At 48.5% G+C, this 22,679-nt stretch overlaps 2 protein-coding genes across 3 annotated transcripts in view; one reads left to right on the forward strand and one right to left on the reverse strand.

Moving 5' to 3' along the window:
• The window catches only part of TRIP10 (thyroid hormone receptor interactor 10), an 88,394-nt gene extending 86,413 nt beyond the window's left edge, over positions 1-1,981 (forward strand). For both annotated transcript variants that reach the window (XM_081175866.1, XM_081175867.1), the window contains one exon: positions 402-1,981. In XM_081175866.1, the coding sequence (XP_081031992.1) occupies positions 402-550 (149 nt within the window). In that variant the 3' untranslated portion in view covers positions 551-1,981. The remainder of the gene's footprint in view (positions 1-401) is intronic.
• SH2D3A (SH2 domain containing 3A) lies at positions 1,228-22,026 on the reverse strand. Its single transcript, XM_081175865.1, has 10 exons — positions 21,876-22,026; positions 18,412-18,525; positions 16,524-16,939; positions 15,709-15,806; positions 12,057-12,619; positions 9,947-10,062; positions 7,626-7,797; positions 5,707-5,818; positions 4,536-4,727; positions 1,228-3,115 (listed from the first exon to the last, which is right to left on the reverse strand). Exons 1-10 carry the CDS (start codon positions 21,879-21,881, stop codon positions 2,964-2,966), a joined length of 1,941 nt encoding a protein of 646 aa, XP_081031991.1. The 5' UTR covers positions 21,882-22,026; the 3' UTR covers positions 1,228-2,963.
• Positions 22,027-22,679: the final 653 nt, after the last annotated feature.

The raw sequence follows: 22,679 nt of genomic DNA on the forward strand, positions 1-22,679 counted from the left end.
TTGGTGGTTCAAATCCCCGTGATTGAGTGAGTTCTCATTGCTCTGTCCCAGCTCCTACCAACCTAGCAGTCCGAAAGCACACCAGTGCACGTAGATAAATAGGTACTGCTGTGGTGGGAAGGTAAACGGCGTTTCTGTGCACTCTGGTTTCCGTCACGGTGTCCCGTTGTGCCAGATGCGGTTTAGTCATGCTGGCCACATGACCCAGAAAGCTGTCTGCGGACAAACGCCAGCTCCCTCAGCCTGAAAGTGAGATGAGCGCTGCAACCCCATAGTCGCCTTTGACTGGACTTAACCGTCCAGGGGTCCTTTACCTTTACCCTTTTTTCTTTTTTTTACTTTGGGGTATTACTTAAGCTTCTGCTCACTTGCCAGCTTGCTTGCTCTCCACCCCACTCCAGGTTCCAGTGAAGGTACGATCTCCATGCTGGAGGGCGAAGAGCTCGGCTTGATGGAGGAGGACAAGGGCGACGGGTGGACCCGTGTACGGCGAAGCAAAGGAGGCGAGGGGTACGTCCCCACTTCCTACCTGCGGGTCAACCTCAACTGAGTGCCGAATTGGCCGTGGTACGAGGCCTGCGGCTTGGAGACTTCTGAGTCAACAGCAGGGCGCGTGTGGAAGAGAGGTGCAGTGTTTCAGCTGACTGGGGGAAGGACAGTGCAATGCCGGCTGCAGGTGACCCCATCCGAGAAGGAAGGTCACACCAAATCACCACTGCAGAAACTGGGGGAGGCGACTTTGCTTGCCTGAAGAGAAGAAATGATGGCTGCAGCCCGCTCAAAATCTTGGATAAGAGCCATGCGGGAGAGGGGTGGAATTGGTCTCCATGCTAATAATGTGCCCCCAACCAGTAATTCCCCTTTCCTCCCTCCCCGCCATGCCTTTGGAGGCAAGCCCAGCTACACTAGATCCCTTGCAAAACGTTCTCTAGCAGGAACGGATCGAAACGTGCCGCTTGCTTCCTCCTTTAGCAACGTTGCGGTTTTGCATAAAGGATGGGGATGCCTCGCTTCCCGCCTCTAGCCCTGGGTGGGTCTCCCATAGTGTAAGCGCAATTGGTGTGGCATGCGGGGGGGGGTTGCTTCCTCTCTCCCAGCTGCCCTGGGCAAAATGGGCCCGCCTTCTCATGGGGGCCAGGTGGCAGCCATCCCCCTCAGTAGGGCTGGTCGGAGCAGAGCTCTCTCTAAGGAATCAGTAGCTGCTTTGCACTGCAAGTCAGTAGACTCTGTGTGTTTGTGTGTATGTGTGTGTACCAGTGAGAAGGGAGCCGGGTTGAAAGGAAGCCTTTAACTTGCACCCTCATGCCACTGTGCCTGCCATTGGCTTTCTGGGGTAGGGTGGAGGGAGAACCGGGTTGTGAATAGCTGCTTGGCAAGGCAGTCGGCTGCTATCGCTGCGTAAGGTGTGAGCACCACCACCTCTGCTCGGAAGGCAGGCCAGATGCCTCAGCCGCATCAAACACACCCAGCTCCTCTTTCCTTGAAACGCACTTTATTTTTCCTGGATTGATTGGCCTGGCCCCTTCAGCCATTCAGAAGTGCCTACTCCCTGGAGTCACTACCCTGAACCCTGAACTTTGCCATTGGGGACAGCCACCAATTGCTTCCTGCCCCCCAGATCTGTGGACTTTTGTGTGGCTTTGTTTTTAGGAAACAAAACAAAAAAAGAGGACTCTTTAACATATTAGCCTTTTTATACAGTGACCAATTTATTTTACCACTCAGTTTAGCTTCTTACTCACATAATCGGTAAAATGTCCCTGGCTCTTAACCCTGGTTCCCCCATAAAGCATGGAGGGGGGGGTAAGGGGATTGGGGGGGGGCGAGCCACACTCTCTCTCGAGATGTAGAATGTATTTGCTGGTGCCTTTTTACACTTTATGTAAATAGCAGACAAAATTTAGCCTGTGCAGTTGACTGTTGGTTTCTCTGGCCTCCCAAGTGCGGGTTTTTTAAGAAGTTTATAAAAATGCTAGATGGCTGTGTATGTTGATCATTTGGGAGCAAGCGGACTACCCCCTGTCTCTATTTATCACAAAGACCTCCTGCCAACTAACATTTCTGCCCCCTCTTTATCATAAGCTGCCTCTATGGCTTGCAAGAAAAGCATACATGACATAGACGGCAGCAAAATATGAAACGGCACTTGGCAAAGCAAGGGTGTTAGGAGACCCAGGGCCCTTCAGCCAGCAGCCCCCCCGGGATTAGGTTATGGGGGTTGCTGGAAGACCACAGTTTCCCAGTTTCTACTGCAGAGCTGCAGTGAGATGAGGGAGTTTCATAACTTGAGGGTTTGGGGGGGGTGCTCAACTGCTTAAGATTAATTACATCTAATTCTAGAAAGAACCGTGCCTCGAGTATCTCCTTTAATTTTGGAGTGGGGAGACACCTTCCAGCATCAGTATTGGGCAAATGCCACTAATCAGTTAGCTGGGAGAGCTTAAATACATCTGCAGTTAAGTTTCAACAGCCTTGGTCCAAACACCAACACAGATACCTATAAGCATGTGCTGAAACAGAAGGGGTGTGTAAAATGTAACTTCCTGGGTTCTAAAACCACGCTGGTAATCCCAGATTTCCCCATCTGTAGCATTCTTAATTGGCATTCAAACTAGAGTAGGATGGGAACAGAATGCTTCCACCACCACATAGTAACAAAGGCCTTTGACTGCTTTCTACCTGTTCAGTCCCCAGCAGAGGCTGCCTGTATTCTCAAAGGCCGGGAAAGGCACCAATGGCCTCGGGCAGCATAGAAAGACGACCATTTGTTTCCTAGAAGGAACGTCTCTCTCACCGAAAAGTCTCGGCTCCTTGCGGACGCGGACGCCTGTGCCTTCCAGTCCCAGAAGTTTCTCGTAGCAGCAGCAGGTGCTTCCTCCTTTGGCTTCTCGACAAATTACTCTTTGCCGTTCCCTGCGTGCATCCCAGCTGGTGTGTCAGGAGTGCAAAACTCTTAGTCCCGTTCATTCCAATTTCTGGGAAAGGACAGTCAGGATCTGTTCAAATTTCTTGTGCCTCTCCACCCGGTCCACATCGGCTCCTCTGCTGCCCCAGAATAAGCGGAGGGAAAACTCAGTCTGGAATGCTTCCAGGAGTTCTGGAGTACCTTGGAACCCTGGAGAAAGGGATAAAAAACAGCTGTGAGGCTCCAGCAGTTGTCCGTGGGGAGTGAGAGAGTTACACGTAGGTCAGGCACCAGGTTTGCCCACAATAGAGGTGGTTCAAGGTGTGAAGTTGCACATTATAAGCTTAGAGAGAAGTAGTTCCAGGACATAACAAAACAGCAGTTTGAGCAGTGCTGGCTTAACGGAACGAAACCATATTCTTTAGATGCCACAATACCAGGTAGAAGAAAGGGCAGCCCCTCTGGGCCACAGTGGCGCTTTTGTGCATCAGCTTAAACACACATGCATGAAAACATTAAGGCAGCATGCAAAGGAATGCCTCTCTGCAAGCCTCTGCTTGAGGCACCAGGTGTTGGCTGTGCAGAATTCAGATCCTGAGCAAAGCAGATTATGATGTTATCACAAGCAACACAAGCCACAGTGGACAGATGCGGCATGTCCCAAATTTAACCCCCCGAGCTTCAGGGAAAGGAACTAACAGGCTACTCAAGTAGTTTACAAGACATGACCTCCTGTGGGTTGGTTCTTGCTATCTAACTTTTTTATTGGAAAGGCAGCAGAAAAGCTGGCTGGAGAAGGGAGAGTGTTTGCCTGGGGCTAAGACAAGCGGACACAGAAGAAAATGGTGTATGTGCAGAAGCCTTCGCTGCCTGGAATAAAATGTAGGCGAGGGAAGGCCTTGGCACAAGTTGCACGTGCGCCTGAGAGGCCTCGCTTTGAGGATCCCCTTGGGTGTTTTTGTGATGTGCAAACTACACCTCTAGCAACCGTCCCAAAAAATCTCGCTGCTTCACATTTTAAGCACCAACGTGGCTACAGGATTTGACTGAGGATGCCCAAGAGTCTCTTGCTTGAATGGGGGGGGCGGCAAACGGGGCATGCATCTGCATATGGCATTTATGGAGGGAATAGCAATGTTTCTGCCACTCCGTAGGACAAGGGGGTGCCACCCATGGCAGAAGCAAGGCTAGACCTAGGAAACCATGATGCAGAATTCGGCTGGCAGGCAAAATACAGTCCAGCAACAACAGTAGCAGCAGCAGCCATTTTGCCATGGCAAAAGTCAGCGATGGAACGGCTGCCTGCCAGAGTTCGCTTTGGAAAGCCCAGGTTCCAACCCCTACACAGCCACGACACTCACTGTGCCCCTGGAGGCATCTGTCTCTTTCTGCAGCTCAGCCAACTTCGTTTCCTTAACTTTTTCGGTTTCTGGAAATCTCTACAACAAACAATCTCCATGTACTCCAAGAAACGTTCCATGCATATGCAGTTGTAAATGTTTGAGAGAATAAAATGTAAGTCTCTCATATACTGTACTCTAACCTGAGCACAAAATGAGGCTGTAAAGGGATGAAGCAGCCAACCTCTGGACAGGCTTGGGCTCATCAGTACTGTCAAGAGCTACCCTACCTTGGAGCTTTGCTTCAGCACTGATTCGGTAGGCACTGGCGTTGTTGGCCATGAACCGAGCTGCTTCCAGTGTCCGTAGAAGAGCATCACAGGTCTCCTCATTGCTACCCCAGACTTCTTCTCCTTCCATAAGGCAGAGGAGGGGCAGGATGTGGGGAACTGCAACCTCCTTCAGGGTGGGGACTGAATTCCCTGTGGGGCAGAAGCACAAATCACTTTATAATTAAATTATTTTTAAAAAAAGAAAAATGGAAGGGGCCACAACTAGAAGAGCCCATGCCTTGCAGGCAAAAGTCCTGTGTTTGATTCCTGGCATCTCCAGTTAAAAGGACCCCAGGAGCCTCTTTGTAATGGGAAAGACCTTAAGGAGTTGCTATCAGTCAGAGCAGACAGCGCTGGCTAACAGGCTGACGTGCAGATTCTCAAAAATGCTGCTGCTTCAATTTAGAGCTCAGTAAGTAAATTAAGAATGCTTTTTTAAAAACAAAAAATGGAGCTTCAGGAGACAGTAGGAGAGCAACGGTATATTAGATGCAAGTATATAGGAAGGACGAAATTTTTCTCCAAGAGCCTGTGCACATAATTCATCTGGGTGTCATCCAACTGAAAGGAAAGCCTACAGAGAGTGGTCCCCAGCTGAAGGCAAGGTAGTTGCCTCCATCCACACCTACTTCCAAGACGGGGAGGCAGCAATGCGTTCACATCACCCCCAGCTCACCCTCCACAGGCTTTTTCTTCCTGGGGCTGTAGCCAAACACCATCTTTTGCACGTTAAGAGGAGGGTACAAAAGTGACCTGACCTTGAGATTGGGGGGGGGGGGTCTGCAATGACAAGCCAAGAGCTGTCATAGTGTTTAGTACCAAAGCACGGAAACAGAAGGTTTCAGAAGGGTACCAAATGGTTTTAAATAGGTCCTTCCAACTCTGCAATTCTACGGTTCCAGCAAAGCCCTTCCTGTGAACTGTGGCACAGGCAGAAGATCTAAACATCATAGTAGCCCATGTGGAGGCCACAAAAATAAACGTCTGTGGGGCTGTACACTGTGCGACAGCTGCAAACCACAACTAGGTTCAATCATGTGGAAAGGGAGCCATAGAACAATGTCATCACGTCGACGCCATGTTCTGCATCCTCAGGCGTGCCTCCGTCAAAATGGCTGAGAGGTCTCACCTTCAGCCCGGTTCAGGCACCCCATGAGAGGCTTCAGCATCTTCTCAAAAGTGATGGCGCTCTGCGTGTGGTTCTGGCGCAGGTGCCTCCATGTTTGTTCCAGTCGTGTGATCTGTAGAGGGAGAAGCAGAGTCTTACTGGACCAGCTACCAGCAGACTTTGTGTCACAAAAAGACCTGGGTGATTGACCTGATAAGGTTTTTTAAAAAAAAAACACCACAGAGCATTAAAACAGGGGTCAGCAACCTTTTTCAGCCGTGGGCCAGTCTACCATCCCTCAGACCATGTGGGGGGGCTGGACTATATTTTGGGGAACGAATTCCTATGCCCCACAAATAACCCAGAGGTGCATTTTAAATAAAAGCACACATTCTACTCATGTAAACACACTGATTCCCAGACCGTCCGTGGGCCGGATTGAGAAGGCGATTGGGCCGCATCCAGCCTAATCCAGAAGAAGAAGAAGAGTTTGGATTTGATATCCCACTTTATCACTACCTGAAGGAGTCTCAAAGCGGCTAACATTCTCCTTTCCCTTCCTCCCCCACAACAAACACTCTGTGAGGTGAGTGGGGCTGAGAGACTTCAGAGAAGTGTGACTGGCCCAAGGTCACCCAGCAGCTGCATGTGGAGGAGCGGAGATGCGAACCGGGCTCCCCATATTACGAGTCCACCGCTCTTAACCACTACACCACACTGGCTCCCAGGGGTTGCCTACCCCTGATATACAGGATGGAAATGTGTTAAATCCACACAAGGGGGTTAATAAGTCTGTATGCAAGCTTCTGCATAACAGCCAGGGCTGCTTCTACATTCACACCCTGTGGTTGGGCAAATTTAAATTCGATCCCTTTCACTGGCATTAATCTGCACATTTTTTTCTGAGCCCGAAACCTCTTGGCTTTGAATGGCAAGTTAAGGACCAAAATAAGGGCTGGCATTATCAGCACGTGCAGATTTATTGAGGTATAACTTTGTACATGCCACGAGCAGGGACTTTTTAATGAAACAGAAGAATTCAAGAAGGATGTTGATAACTGGGATGAAGCCTCCCCATTCTGAGGAAGCATGGCTCTGTTAAAATATCCACGCTCTCATGGTACCTCTGGTTACGTACTTAATGCGTTCCAGAGGTCCATTCTTAACCTGAAACTGTTCTTTACCTGGAGCACCACTTTAGCTAATGGGGCCTCCCGCTGCCGCTGCACCACCAGAGCACGATTTCTGTTCTCATCCTGAAGCAAAGTTCTTAACCCGAGGTACTATTTCTGGGTTAGCGGAGTCTGTAACCTGAAGCGTATGTAACCCAAGGTACCACTGTACATCCTTCAGTGAGGCCCGGAAACTAGATACAGTGGTGCCTCGCAAGACGAAAAGAATCTGTTCTGTGATTCTCTTCGTCTAGCGGTTTTTTCGTCTTGCAAAGCAAGCCCATTGAAGGATTAGCGGCTTTTAGCGGCTTATCTGCTGATCGGATCAGCTGATAAGCGGATTAGCGGCTTAGAAAAAGGGGGGAAGGGGGGAAAAACCAGCAGGAACTCGCAAGACATTGTCGTCTTGCGAAGCAAGCCCATAGGAAATTCGTTTTGCGAAGCACCTCCAAAACGGAAAACTCTTTCGTCTAGCGAGTTTTCCGTCTTGCGAGGCATTCGTCTTGCGGGGCACCACTGTACTTGTTTTTCAGATGAAAGTGGTTTGAGGGGAGGAGAGATCACAACAGCCATCTAACAGCAAGTCACACAAAGTGAGAGCAGGGCTGGCTTTTCCGAAGGGCCACGCTTCTCCGTGGCCCACTACACAATCCTTCTGGGCAAACAGCTGCTCCACAGCCTTGGCTTTCCATCCCCTGCAGCAGATCCCGTGACCAGTGTATTGGCAAATGCCTTACTGTTCATTTCACTCCCCTACTCATCTCTCACCTGCGGCAGCTGCAAGGCTTTCATCACAGCAGAGAGGGCAAAGAGGTCCCCCGCTGACTTCCACAGCTCCACCGCCAGCTGAATGATCTTGTGCAGAATGGCCGCCCGCTCAGCTGGGGACCCTGTGCAGCCTAGGATGTCCACAGCGATGCCCAGAGCGATGAGGTGGTGCCTGAGGGTTGGCAAAGGGGGAATCTTGAGTGGACAGACAGGGGTCGCTGCTGCCCTCAAAACAAACACAGTCTTGTGCAGAAGCAATGACAGATAATTAGAGTTTTATTTTGTCCTCCCATGAAATCACCACAAGAGGGTGCTGTGCCACAGAAAATGGACATCATAAAGGTAAAGGTACCCCTGACCATTAGGTCCAGTCGCAGACAACTCTGGGGTTGCACACTCATCTCGCTCTATAGGCCGAGGGAGCCGGCGTTTGTCCGCAGACAGCTTCCAAGTCATGTGGCCAGCATGACTAAGCCGCTTCTGGCGAACCAGAGCAGCGCATGGAAACGCTGTTTACCTTCCCGCCGGAGCAGTACCTATTTATCTACTTGCACTTTGACGTGCTTTCGAACTGCCGACCTTCCGATCGGCAAGCCCTAGGCTCAGTGGTTTAAACCACAGCGCCACCCGCGTCCCTTACTCCCATCTTATCCAATGCTAAATGTGTTTGAATATACCCATAATTCAGGAAATTCCTAATCCCATCACCTACCATCAGAAGAACAGAATTTTATACTACTGCTGAGTGATCAAGTAACATCACAACCACATTATATCGCAAACCCTTGCAAACACAGGAGCGAATTCTTAGGGGCTGAGGTCCCCTATAAAATATTTGAGGAGGTTGCCCCCCACCAATGTTGATGGGCATTGCCACTCAAATGGTGTGTGTGCACATCATGTGATTATGTGGGGTGGGGCCTACCTCCCCCACCCAAATATTTTACTCAAGTTGGCACCCCTGCTTGCAAGGTAGGCAAGTAGGATTATTCCCCTATTGCAGCTGTGGGGCTGACATTGAGAAAGTCTGCCTAAGTCACAGCGTGAACTCAGAACCAGACACATCCCCAAATCCTTAGCCTCTTAGCCACTCCACCGTACCAAAAAGGTGTAGCATAAATTTTAATAAGTAAACATTCCAAACTCAGGAGCACAGCAGCAGTTTTGTGGTAGGAAGAGGGCTTGAGGCCTATCTGACCAATGCTCCAATTTCAATACCACACCTTGAGTTTCCCACCACAAATGTTTCAACTCTCAAGGCTTTGAATTTTGCACGTGTGATTTCTAGTCTTGGGGAAAACACTCAGGTTTTCAGATTAGCCAGAATCACATCACAGCCCAGGTGTGAAACTCAACATGGTCCATACAGAGGTTTGGGCTGCTGTTTGCTGCTCAGACTATTCAAGTGAATACAGTCAACCAGTTGCCAAGCGGTAACCGAGTAGTTACAAGATCACAGTGCTAAGTTAGCTATTTATTTGGAGCTCTGTCTGGCCAGAGGCTGGGTGACTCCCCGTAAAAGCCCTCCTGCTGGATTTTCCCTTGCTGAATTTCCCACTCGAACATGTTTCCACTTGGCAAACAGCTTTGCATACTCATCTCAAGCCCTAGAAGGAGGAAAAATGCAGCCAACACACACAAAAGTATTTCAGGGCCCCTAGAACACTCAGCCTAGGAAAATTCTTTTCCGCCTTCCAGTACATTCATTAGCAAAGTTTACAATTTCCATACTGACTTGGTTGCCCCCCACACCCGATCTCTCTCTCTCTCTCTCTCTCTCTCTCTCTCTCTCTCTCTCTCTCTCACACACACACACACACACACACACACACATACAAACACACAGAGCAATTGCATGAGCCACAAGCAACCAACTCCTGGGGTAGCTGTGGTCATCCTAGGAATGCCACTCTCCCCTCTTGTGGGGCCTGCTCCATTAAAGGTAAAGGGTAAAGGGACCCCTGACCACTAGGTCCAGTCATGGACGACTCTGGGGTTGCAGCGCTCATCTCGCTTTACTGGCTGACGGAGCCAGCGTACAGCTTCTGGGTCATGTGGCCAGCATGACTACTTGCTTCTGGTGAACCAGAGCAGTGCACGGAAATGCCGTTTACCTTCCCACTGGAGTGGTATCTATTTATCTACTTGCACATTGTGCTTTCGAACTGCTAGGTTGGCAGGGGCAAGGACCAAGCAACGGGAGCTCACCCCATCGCGGGGATTCGAACCGCCGACCTTCTGATCGGCAAGCCCTAGGCTCTGTGGTTTAACCCACAGCGCCACCCGTGTCTGCTCCATTGCCCACTCCCAAATGTCAATACCTTTCCAGCAGGTCTTTCCGCAACTGATGCCCTTGAGGGAGGGTTATGAGTTCCAGACCTGAGCTGACCCCCATCACCCGCCGCTGCTCCTTGGACACTCCAATGATTCTGGCAACCTGAAGAATAGAGGGGGGACATTTTGGGGAAAGGGTGAGGAACTTGAGGCAGCTAACGGCCTCCCTCCCGCCATTCCGCTCCCCAGGCTGGTTTCCCTTGTGGGCTGCCACAGATATCGTGCTTCCCACCTGAGGTAAGCAAGCATAAAAATCTGCTTTCTGTGACGAGGTGCACAATGAGAAGTGCTCAGGTGGGCACCCAAGAACTAAACGCGAACACAATGTGGTAGTAAAAATCATCATTTTTGGGACCCAATGTGTGAGAACCTTCCCTGGTCCATTAGAGCAAGGAAAGATCAGGCATTTTAGGAATCAGAACATTTCTTTGAAAGTTGCACTATGTAGGAATGCAAAAATGCAACCCACATGCATTTTTTTCCATTTAAAAACAAGTCGGCCTTCCCCACATCGCTTCCACACAGCTCCAATCTCATGGCTCTCCATTGCCTTCATAAGGCTTTTAAAAACTTCACAATGAATCTCTGGCTTAAAAGCAAACCTATCTCTTCTGAATGAGGCAGCTTTATTTTGCTAAACAAAATTAAAACAGTGTCATAAATAGCATGTGTGCAAGAGTAAGCAAGAGGGCTGAAGGAAGAGAAATCTTGGCTCCAAAGCTTTCTGCTCTGAGATTTATTCATTGATTTTAAAAGAAAAGTAAACGTCCACCTTGTCATGTTTAGTTCTCAGGGCAACACCATACATCTCTCTCTCTGTCTTGAGATGTACTAAAGACAAAGGTTACCTACCTCTTAACCAAGGCAGGTCTTATCCTTAATTATTTAGTTTATTATACTTTTACCATCTAGGATGGACTGTGAGTGGGTTTCAGAACGATAGCACTGTGTTACAGTAAAAACAACAGTGTCTTGGGGCATTTTGTAGGCCAACCAAGAGATCAGCTTTTGTGAGCCACAGAGCAGTTGGACACATAAACGATGGTCTAGCCAGTCGACAAAAGCTCTTGGCACAGTCCATCTGTCAGTTTTTGCATCATCTTAAAAAGAATGAAAGCTTTATAATTTATGCTTATGGGCAGAGAAGAGATTCTACAGTCATACCTCAGGTTATGAACGCTGTGGGTTGCACGTTTTTGGGTTGCGGACCGCGCCGAACCTGAAAGTACCAGAATGGGTTATTTCCAGGTTTCAGCACTCGAGCATGTGCAAAAGCACAAGATGACGTCACGTGCATGCGCAGCAGCGCTGCAGGTTGCGAACATGCCTCCCGCACGGATCACGTTCGCAACCTGAGGTATGACTGTATTCTGCATTTCACTGAAATGTCCAGTAAAATCCTGATGTCGAAAGTGTAGATTTTGGTGGTTGGTGGGGGGGGAGCTCAACAACTTTGGGCAAAACTAGAAACACCCTCCCACCAGCTTAGAATAGGGCTCGGCAATATATGGATGTATCACCTAAAACTGGTTTGAAGTCCGTATCCTGAGATTGGTTTCACAATTTTTGACCTGGCCATATATCGCAAATCATGGTGTGTGTTTGCGTGTGCATGCTATTGTAAAAATCACAATGTGGGAAAAACTGTGAAGCCAGCCAATGCCTCTCCATAGTTCCATTCTCATTTCCGATATTATGATGTATCCATACATTGAAATATTTAGCTGGTGATATATCACAATACTGAAAACCAGATATTGCCCAGCCATGATCCTGAGCTGGAAGCCAGGTCTCCTACCTAGATTTAGCCCCTACCCCATTGTGAGAAGGAGAATTCACCCCCCCACCAAAAAAACACACCTCCTAGCCGAAATATTTTGTGCACCAGCCACAGTGGTGGTGCGGCAGAGAACATACTACAGATCAGCACTGAGCTCAGCAGTGAGCTCTCAGGACAGGTTTGGACAAAAACAATCATCTATAAAAAGCCCAAAATGTGCCATACTTGCGGTGGGGGCAGGAGATCACCGGGACGAATGGTAAAGTGAAAAGTTGTTGTTGTGCGTCCCCCACCCACCTGCCGCTGGTGTCTCTCACCTGGCAGTCTACCTGGAGAATGTGTAGGGCAGTTGCCCGGCAGTCGTGCTGGGCAAACAGGTCCTTGAGGCGTTTTAGGGCGCTGGGCTCCAGAGGTTTGTTGTCAGGGGCCAAGAGCAGCGACTTGAAGTGGCGAGGCTGGAAGGAGGAGGTGGTCTCTACCAGGGGCCATTCAAATTCTGGCTCCTCGGCAGCCTCCGCCGTCTCAGGGAGGGTAGAAGGTGCCCCGTCCGTGTCCAGGAACCCAAAGGATGTCTCTGTGATGTAGGCCTGGCCCCGCCACCGTTCTTCCTTCTGTAGACGTTCCACATGGCTCCCGGGGCCTTCGGGAGCCTTGGGAACCAGTTCGCAGTAGTCGCTCACCAGCATGGACGGGGCCCTCAAAGGTTTGGGTGGAGCCTTGGAGTGGAGCCGTCCCTCAGAACCGCTCAGTGGTGGACCTCCCAGTGGGCGAGGCTTCAGGGCGTTGGGCCGCAGGACAGGGTCGCTGCCTGTGCGGAAGGCAGGAGACAGGGGAGGGAGCTGGCAGCGGTCCTGGGCTCCAGGTGATGTTTCTGGGCTACCTGTGGGTCAGAAGGAAGAACAGGCACCAAGTCCACGCAGTGTCAGGGACTGGGCAGAGGAGAAATGGTGGAGACCACCTCCCCAGCCTGAACCTTCCTGAAGGAATTACAACAGGGGTTTGAGGGGGATCACAGCTCAGAGGAAGATGAGGGGGAAAGTAGGGAAATAATGGGAGAGGATGAGGCAGAGACGGAGCAGCTGGCTGACACGTTATCACTAGAAAGCATTCCAGACCATAGCTGTCAACTTACAGATTTGAAAATAAGGGACCAGCAGCCTCAAAAATAAGGGATTTTGCTTAGCTTATACATAAATCCGGCACTGATGAAGCCATTCTGCTTTTGCTGCGACTGACTGTGTTTTGCAGGGGGCTGGACTAGATGATCCTAAGGGTCTACAACTCCGACCAAAGAAGAGGGGCAGACAAAACTGATGAACAACGTCGAGATGGCAAAGCTTACAGGCAGAATTAGAAACCAGGAAGAGGACTTCTTTAATAAAGAATGGGGAAAGTTTATAATTTAGTTGAAAAGCTACTGTAAAGAGTTACATACATTGGTAGGACTGACAGAAAACTTGTAGTAAAAAATTGAACTATGGATGGACAAATGATTTATAAAAATAGAGTTATGAAAGGGATGCAGAGGGGGAAATCACTACATTAAGATGCTGCACTGGTTGGAGGGGATGCTAAGCAGCACGTCGGGGCTGCCGTTGTCCTGGCGTGAGGAGTTCCATCCGCCCTTCCCCGCCCGAGAGAGAGGGAGGGAGGGAGACTCTCGCCCACGCTGCCCGCAAGCCCGGCATGAGGCGATTGAAGCACCACGGCGGCCGCTGAAGCGCCACCCTTCTGCGTCCCTCCTCATCCTCTCCTCTTCCTCCTCCCTCAGACCACCTCCTCAGCCGCTGCTGCCACCGCCTCCAGCTTCCGCTGGCAGCGCAGCAGAAGTCTCGCAAGAGAGAGGCTGCCTGCCCGCCCGCCGCCACCTGTCTCCTCATGACGCGCCCCTGAGGGGGGAAAGGGACAGAGATGCGCCAGCTCGTGCGCGCGCTCTCTCTAAAGATGGGGACCCTGAGCCGCTGCTTCCCTCCCGAGCTGGGTGAGCATGAAACCCGGGAAATTTAAGGGACATCATCAATCCGGTACATCAGCGGGAAACGGCGCTGGGATAAGGGAGTTTCCCGCCAAATAAGGGACAGTTGACAGCTATGTTCCAGACCTGCCATCTCCCAGAACCTGGCGAGCCTTAAAAGTAGGAGAGCAAAGGGCTCAGAAGCAAAGGGGCCTCAGCGCCACCTGCTGACGAATGAGGAAGTGGGAGAGAAGGGGGGTGGAGATAGACCCGGGACAACGCCATTATTCCAAGAGGCTACATTCCTAAGCCTTTCTCTGTAAATATAGATAGTAAGGACTTTTTCATGTCTTATCCATTCCTGGCAGGGTGGATAAAAATCAGCGATTTTTTAAAAAAAAATTAAAAACCGATATATATATTTAAAATAGGATATATATTTTTATTTAAATGGATTTTTAAAATAAAATGCTTTTGGATGAAAAATCTTTCTAAAGATAGTTTTCTATTTAAGCTACATTAAGGTCCAAAGGTTATTCATCAGGAAATAAGGATTTGTTTTAAGTTTTTCATCTGTGCTAAAACTCAGTCTAAGTTTGTTTGTTTGTTAACCACATCAATTAAGAAACATGGATGCATATGCTATAATGTTATTGTTTTAGTTAAATAAATTGTTTAAATTATTATTAAGGAAATGGTTGTTTTTCTCCTTCCAATAAAGTACAGCAGAAAAGTTGTCCAAATATAAAGTTAACTTATTAAATCTCACAATAATTTCATAATTATCTGTCTATGTATTTTGAAGTCTGACTGACTAGTGATTTAAATCAATTTGATTTAAATCAAATCCATCCTGGTTCCTGGCAACCTGCCGTGGAGGTTGGTTCCTCTGCAGGCTGACAGGCAGTAAGCTCCAACTCTCAAATTAAGCCCATCAAACCCAGGTCATCGTATTAGTCATTGGCCAATGATGCTGATATTCAAATATCCAAATCTGGGTTATCGTAGAGCTGAAACAATGCCCACTGCTTTACTCAGTCAGTAGAGCATGAGACTCTTAATCTTAGGGTCGTTGGGCAAAAGATTCCTGCATTTCAGGGGGTTGGACTAGATGACCCCAGGGTGCCTTCTGACTCTAAAATTCTATGATTCTGTGACCCAGCTGTCCTTCTCGATTGGCACCCACTCCAACAGCAACAATTGCTGTCCTCATATATACCTCTTCTAAATAAATAAGCAAAACAGCCCAAGGAGGTCTGTTCTTCAAAATCCCACAATTTACAACCTAGGAGAAACAATCCATGATTTACTCTGGTTCTGAAGTGTGGTTTGGATTTTTTTGTTGTTGTTGTTACTGCTCTCAACCCATTAAAGTAGGACCTTTTTGGGTTGTTGTTTTTTCATTGGTAAATTCCATGATTTTTGAACAGAATAAAAATCTCTCCTTTCACATGAAAAAATAAAAAGTGAAACATCATGTCTATTTTCAAGCTGGATGACAGAAGGTAAATATAAAGAGGTTAAGGACCCCGGACAGATATGTCCAGTCAAAGGCGACTATGGGGTTGCGGCGTGCATCTCACTTCAGGCTGAGGGAGCTGGTGTTTGTCCACAGACAGCTTTCCAGGTCATGTGGCCAGCATGACTAATCCACTTCTGGTGCAGTGGGACACTGTGACGAGTGCCAGAGCACACGGAAACGCCATTTACCTTCCAGCCACAGCAGTACCTATCTATCTACTTGCGCTGGTGTGCTTTCAAACTACTAGGTTGGCAGAAGCTGGGACAAAACAACAGGAGCTCACCCAATCGAGCAGATTCAAACTGCTGACCTTCTGATCAACAAGCCCAAGAACAACTGGACAGTGGAAAACATCCCAGAAAGCTGATGAAAACTTAACAGCTTGCCTCTTTTAAGTCTAGTAATAACTGCACTGGACTTTTACCATTGCTTACCCACCTCCAGCATTACAAACAGAAGCTGATATTGAGCCTGCCATCTCCACGTCACTCACCTGTCAACAAATTGCTGTCCGACTGGGCACCATGCAAGGACGGCTTCCGATCCAACTGGTCTAGACTACTGGGGTCACTTCCACTTCGATCTTTTGTCCTGGGGTGGGGGTGGGGGGCGGATAAGAGGGAAATGACTGACTCATTCCAGCCCACCAATGCTGCCTTTCAAAAACCTGCAGAAAAGCCACTTGAATGTGTGGACCAGCTGCCAGATAATGCTTAGACTCACATACAAATGGACATCACACTGACGAGGCTTCAAGAGCCACAACGCAAGGCAGGTCAATTCACACGTTTATCTCATACTGGGAGAGAAGGGAGGGGAGTAGGGAGCCCAAGGCCCTCTGAAGCACTGAACTATGGTTTGGCATTACGTCTGAACGAGACCAGGGAATTGCTCACAGCTATTTAGACGTAGGCCTAAAAGTTGTGCTTCCTCCTAGTTGGCCTGCTTAAATCACGGGAACTTGTGGCTCTCCAGATGTCGTTGAACTACAACACCGATCATTCACCCCTAACCAGTACTATTTTTCTAGAAAAAGAGGTGCTGGAACTCACCATGAACAACTCCTTCGTTCTCTTAGAATGGCAATGGTGTCCACTTGAGAGGGGCCAGAACTCACCTGAGAGATTCTGGAACTGAGTTCCAACTGGGGGGGAAAGCCCTGTCCATAACCCTTGGCCATGCTGGCTGGGAATGGGATTTGGGAGTCCCATTAGGCACTGGCTTAGATTTGCACCACAAGAAAGTCATGCCATGCCCACCATCGCAACCTCCCCCAAGACAAAGCTCCCACAGTAATTGTTTGCTCACCGAAGCAAGCTCCCGTCTCCCGTCTCCTCCGCATCTGCGGCTGCACGGAAGCTGAAGCGCCGAAGGGGCACCCTGCCCGGCCCCGGGGGTTGGCCAGTGTCGCTGTACCGCTCCTTCAGCCAGCGGAGGGGCACGCTCCTGTTGACAGGCCGGGACACCACGGCTCCCGAGGCGTCCGAGATGGCCTTCTGGTTGCCCACGTAAAAGCGCACCAGGGCGGGCACGTTGTCAAACTGCTCCTGCTCAAACTGGAAGAGGGTGCGGGAATAGCCCTTCCGGGGGCGCAGCACCACGCGGATGATCTTGAAGTGCAGGGCCTGGCCGCCCCAGCGGCACGACAGGACGTAGTCGTCGGAGCTAGACCGTGAGTCACGAATGAGGAACTCTCCGTCGTCCTGCAGCAGAGACTCTGCCTCCTAAGGCCAGAAAGGAAAAGGAGAGAAAGAGAGAGAGAGGAACTTGGTTTGTGGTTGGAGGTGGCCGAGGGGATCAGGAGCAAAAACAGTGTACAGTGGTACCTCGGGTTAAGAACTTAATTCGTTCCGGAGGTCCATTCTTAACCTGAAACTGTTCTTAACCTGAGGGCCTCCCGCTGCCACCGCGCCGCCAGAGCACGATTTCTGTTCTCATCCTGAAGCAAAGTTCTTAACCCGAGGTACTATTTCTGGGTTAGCGGCATCTGTAACCTGAAGCGTCTATAACTGAAGTGTCTGTAACCTGAGGTACCACTGTAGCAAGAAAGGAGGGTTGTCTAGCAGGATCCAATGAGTCAGTGTGGAGAGGTACTGCAAGTCCATCGGCAGGAGACCAAATCTGCTATAGGACACTCATACCTTTGACAGCTATATCAATCTCTCTTCTGGGCCAGATACAATATGCACCCTTCAAAACTCTTCCCTTCTGGACAACTATTAAAGGAGAGAACATTGCAGCTATTGAACGCAATAAGCCCATAGGGCAGTGGTTTTCAACCAGTGTGCCGTGGCACCCTGAGGTGCCTTGAATGATGGTCAGTGCTGCCATGGGCAACACGGGCCTCTGTTCCTCTTTCTTTCCCTCCCTCCTCTGATGCCCTCTTGCATGTCTCTGCCTCCCAAAGACCTGCACAGCTGTTTGTTGCAGCATCCCGGCTATAAGCTCTGCAGGCGAATGGTGCCTCTGGGAGACACCTCTCTTTGGGGCGGGGGGGGGGCAGCTCACAGACCAGGGGCGGCAGCAGTGGCTGCCAAGAGGACACCTAAGGAGAGTGGAGAGAAGGCTGGAGGAACCCTCCACAAGGGTGTCTGGAAGAGGGAGAGAGGCTGCCAAAGATTGAAAACCTCTGCCATAGGGAATCCACAGTGGGAAGAGATTTTATAGGGCGTTGTACTGGGTGGCTGTTTGGATCCTTCTAACTCTACAATTCTATTATCCCCCCCCCCCTTTGAGAGGACATGGAATTTGCAGCTTCCGCACACTTTGGAGACACAGAAACATCTTCATCTATGATTTCACCACCACTGTGCCTGCTCTCTGTGCTGAAACAGCTCCTCCTCTTTGTCCAAACTTCCGAAAGAGGCAAAGAGGATTAAGGTAGCTTTGTAAAGGGCTTTGCGTTGAGCAGGACAGGCATTACGAGTAATACCCTCGTGCTGAATTCAACTACATTTTCTACTGCATGTTATTGTTTCATTCAGCTGTGAGCCAACGCAGAGGACTTAGTTGATGGACGGGAGAGAAATGGAACAAGTAATCATGAATACATCGGGAGAAGCAGACCTTCGCCATTAAGAACAGTTTGGGGTACTACCGGCAGATTTCTACACTTTCCAAGAGTTAAGAGACAGTCCCAGGAAAGCATTGTTAAGTTCTCCTCCCGCTCACTGCCACAGTATCTGTGGGCTATTACCTGGCGTGGCAGACAGCCGTGGTACCAGGCGTGGCTGCGAAGTTGCTCGGGGTCCAGCTTCAACTCCTCTTCCAGCTCCTTCCTCAGCTTCTCACCAGCCAGTTCCATATTCTTCTGCTCAGATGCCAAGTGATTTAAATTGGAGCAAGAAAGAAGGAGAAGGAATTAACCAGGCAAGGGGCACAAGACATAAAACAGCTGCTAAGCTGTGTATAAGAAAATATTGATGTACAGTACAACATAAATAGTCCGCAATGTTAGTCCAGGTAACTCGTAGCTTATGTGCATTTAAAACTTGTGCGCATTCAGCTTAAAAAAAATATTTAAAAGGGGGTCAAAAGCGGGTAAAAAAGACTTTGGCAATCTCACCACCCTTGAAGGCAATGTGTTTTGACTATACACAATTTTGGCTTTGCCTGCCAACTCCTGCCTAAGTTGAGAGTTGCCGGCATAAGTAGATTCCAGCAGTGCATATTGGTTCAAGTGGCCAAACTAGGACTGGCAGATCCACTCAGTGAGTGGCCTTGGGCCAGTAACTCTCTTATGTCTCTGTCGAGTCTACCTCACAGGGTTGATGTGGGGATTAAATGAGGGGGAGAATCAGCTGCACCATCTTGAACTCTTGTGGGGTATAAATGGGGGGAAAGCATTACAGAAGACAGTGGACTGTTGTAAACAAAAATTGCCCTTTTCCCTTATGGAGTATCCAAGAGCCCATATAGAGTCCTTACATAGGTTCCCTGTTGGTAGGAGAGAATAACAGAGGCCAACCAGAGAATATTGAGAAGCAAAGCAGCTAGTAAGCTTGATCTTTATTGATCTGTTGCAACAGGGTGCTCCCCTCACCCGCAGGAGAGAGGAGGAACCCAGAACAATGGCGCGCAAGGCCTTATAAAGACTTTTGAAATTGCCACCCTGTAGATCAAGACCACCCCCAGAAACATCATACATACATCACAGAAGGAGTGTAACCTAAGACCACCCCTCAGATACATCATACCTACATGACAGAAAAAAAGGTAAAGGTACCCCTGCCCGTACGGGCCAGTCGTGTCCGACTCTGGGGTTGCGCACCCATCTCGCTTAAGAGGCTGGAGGCCAGCGCTGTCCGAAGACACTTCCGGGTCACGTGGCCAGCGTGACGCCGTTTACCTTCCCGCTAGTAAGCGGTTCCTATTTATCTACTTGCACCCGGGGGTGCTTTCGAACTGTTAGGTTGGCAGGTGCTGGGACCGAGCAACGGGAGCACACCCTGCCGCGGGGATTCGAACTGCCGACCTGACGATCGGCAAGTCCTAGGCGCTGAGGTTTTACCCACAGCGCCACCCGCGTCCCTCTATCACAGAGGGACTGTCCCCTCCATCACAAAAAAGGCGGTCTTAAAACAGAAATGTGAATGTTGTTTTTCTGCTGTCATTGTTTATCTCCTGTCTGGCAGGTTTCTTGATTGGGTTGCCTGGGGAGCCTGGCCAGTCTTTTGTAGTGATAAATACTTAGTTCCTGGGCCATGTCACAGGCTCACACCCTATTCAAACACAGACATACCCTTAAGACAGGATTTGTGAAGGAAAAGACAATGGGGAGGCTTTTCCACTTTGACCTTGCAGAGAAAACATTTGCTCAGTTTAGGAATCAAAACGGCTTCAGGTCGGTCTTCCTGTGCTGATCTATGTACGTGCTTGGTTGGTACACTTATGAACATTTTAACATATATCCAAGACCTCAAAATTCCTATCACAGGACCAAACACAGTGTACATATTCATAGTTGTGATGCCAACATGCTCTGCAATGTTGCAAGAAGTAAAAGAGGTGCACTCCTATCCCCTCCATTTCACAGGGCACCTGCTTGGGACAGGTAAACTCCTTGGGTTGGCCCTGCAGGAGCAGGTGGCGGGGGGGGGGGGAGATAACAACCAGCAGCAGCCTGGAGCCATGACAACCTACCAGAAAGAAACAAGCACTTTCTCCTTCTGGAGTTGTTTGCCTAGGGATGGAATTAACCATTAACAGGAAAGGAGTGTTGGAAAATAAAAGCAGTGCTGTCTTCAGAAGCCGGCTCAGTGCAGGTGAAGAAACGGAAGCCAAAAAGGCGTGACATGAATCCCTTGCCCAACAAGCTGGTCAACAATTTCCAGCTAAAATCGCCTCTCAATCTTAAGGCTGCACAGCCATGATCAGTAGCGCCATTGTTCATAGGAATCTGAAAGACCGTTCCGTTCTGTCCGGGGGAAAAGAGTTGCCAACCCAGCCAGAAAGTGCATTTTCAAAAGTCTCCTAAAGACTCCCACTCCAAGCAACATTCTAGCTGGGTGCCCCCACTGTACCACCTGAATTAGAAGCTCGGTTAGCGTGTTTCTGCTTCCAAGAATGCAACAGTGCGGGGGGACTCTGATGCTGCCCCACCCTCAAACCCAATTAAATGGGCTTCATTGTATCTGCACTCTCTCTTACTTGGAAGTAAAGCGCTGGGATTTGCAGGCATTGACAGCCTCTTCCCCACCCTTGACCAGTGTTAGAAACTCAGGTATATAACCAACGTGATCACAGGTTCATTGAGGGCTGGGGAAAGTTTACAGATTACCTGAAAAGCATATGTGATGAACAGACAGCGTTAGTAGGATTTAAAGAGGTTTTGTGAGAGTTAAAGATGTATTGTAAAAAAGAAGTAGATCTGAAAAGGATATATTAAATGGCAATATAATATTAGAAAATGCATTAAAATAGAAAATATGGATGATTGGTGGAAAAGCTGGTGGAAGTCCAAAAAGTTGAAATTTGTGAATATTGTTTGGGATGGTGAATTTGTAAAAGAAAAATTTAATAAAAATTATTTTTTTTAAAAAAAAGAAACTCAGGTATATAAGCTAATCGCCAAATGGCACCTCTTAAACCTGGGTTACAGTCGGCACAACAGAATCTCTAGGCAGGTTTTTTGCAATGGAACTTACTGTTATTATTATTAATTTTATTTCTATACTGCTTTATATTTTAAAGGGGGAAAATCTCAAAGCCATTTACAACACATTAAAACAGGGGTCAGCAAACCTTTTCAGCAGGGGGCCAGTCCACTGTCCCTCAGACCTTGTTGGGGGCCAGACTTTTTTTTTTTAGTGGGGGGGGGGAGTGAATGAATTCCTATGCCCCACAAATAAACCAGAGATGCATTTTAAATAAAAGGACACATTCTACTCATGTAAAAACACACTGATTCCTGGACCATCCGCAGGCCGGATTTAGAAGGAGATTGGGTCGGATCTGGCCCTTGGGCCTTAGTTTGCCTACCCATGCTCTATTCTCCCTATTCAGATACAGAAGCTCATAGCCGAACAGTTTTGAGTCCCGCATTTTCTAGCAGAAAGGGAGCTTAACTCACACTGAAAGGTACCATCCAAACACTTTCCCTGGATTTTTCTTGAGGAATGCATTTAAAAAGGAAATAAATAAGTAGAAAGTACGACATACCATCATCTCCTAATAATGGCTTCTTGAGGAAACAACTTCTCCAGTGGTAGATGTGTCTCTATCTCCTCCAGAAACATTGACAATTTGCACGGAAAATGACTTCTGGCCGGTTCCCCATTCGCCAGCTTCTGAACTGCCTTCCAGCCTGCCGCCACTACAGCGTGCATAAAAAACACACTTCCTTTTAAAGGGGCAGGAAAGGTGATGACAAGATTGAGGTTACAAACTCACTGAGGGGGAGGAAACCGATGTCACAAAAGTGTGTCACATACAACCAGAAGTCCCCTCTGAACTCATCCACCTCAAGGGGGGGGGGGGGAGAGAGAGAAATTAACACACTGGCTTAAAAGAAGATTAAAAAACAAAAAAAAAAAATCCAGAGGATCGGTACAATTTCACCTCATGCAAGGAAGACTTCAGTAAGTGGAGTAAAGAAAATGAGGAAAATGGAAGCAATAAGAATTACCGACAAAAGAAGAATGAAATTAATGTACTATGCAGAATTAGATAAATTAACAGGAAGGATTCGAAACCTACAGGACCAGAGATTCTTAGAAGACTGGAGTAAATATTTGAACTATCTGAAAAGCAATTGTAATAAACAGATTACACTAGCAGGACTGCAAAAAGTTCTGTAAGAAGGACTATGTGAAATATTGCAAGGAAGACTATGAAGAGAATTATTAGTTAATGATAATTAAAAGTAATAGAGAAATTAAGAAATGTAGAACAAGTGATAAAGAACAGAAAATCTTCAGAGGTTGTTGACGGAAGTCTAAAATATTGTATAAGATAAGAAGTTAT

The sequence above is a fragment of the Podarcis bocagei genome, assembly GCF_964188305.1.
Source record: "Podarcis bocagei genome assembly, chromosome: 17".
Lineage (NCBI taxonomy): Eukaryota > Metazoa > Chordata > Lepidosauria > Squamata > Lacertidae > Podarcis > Podarcis bocagei.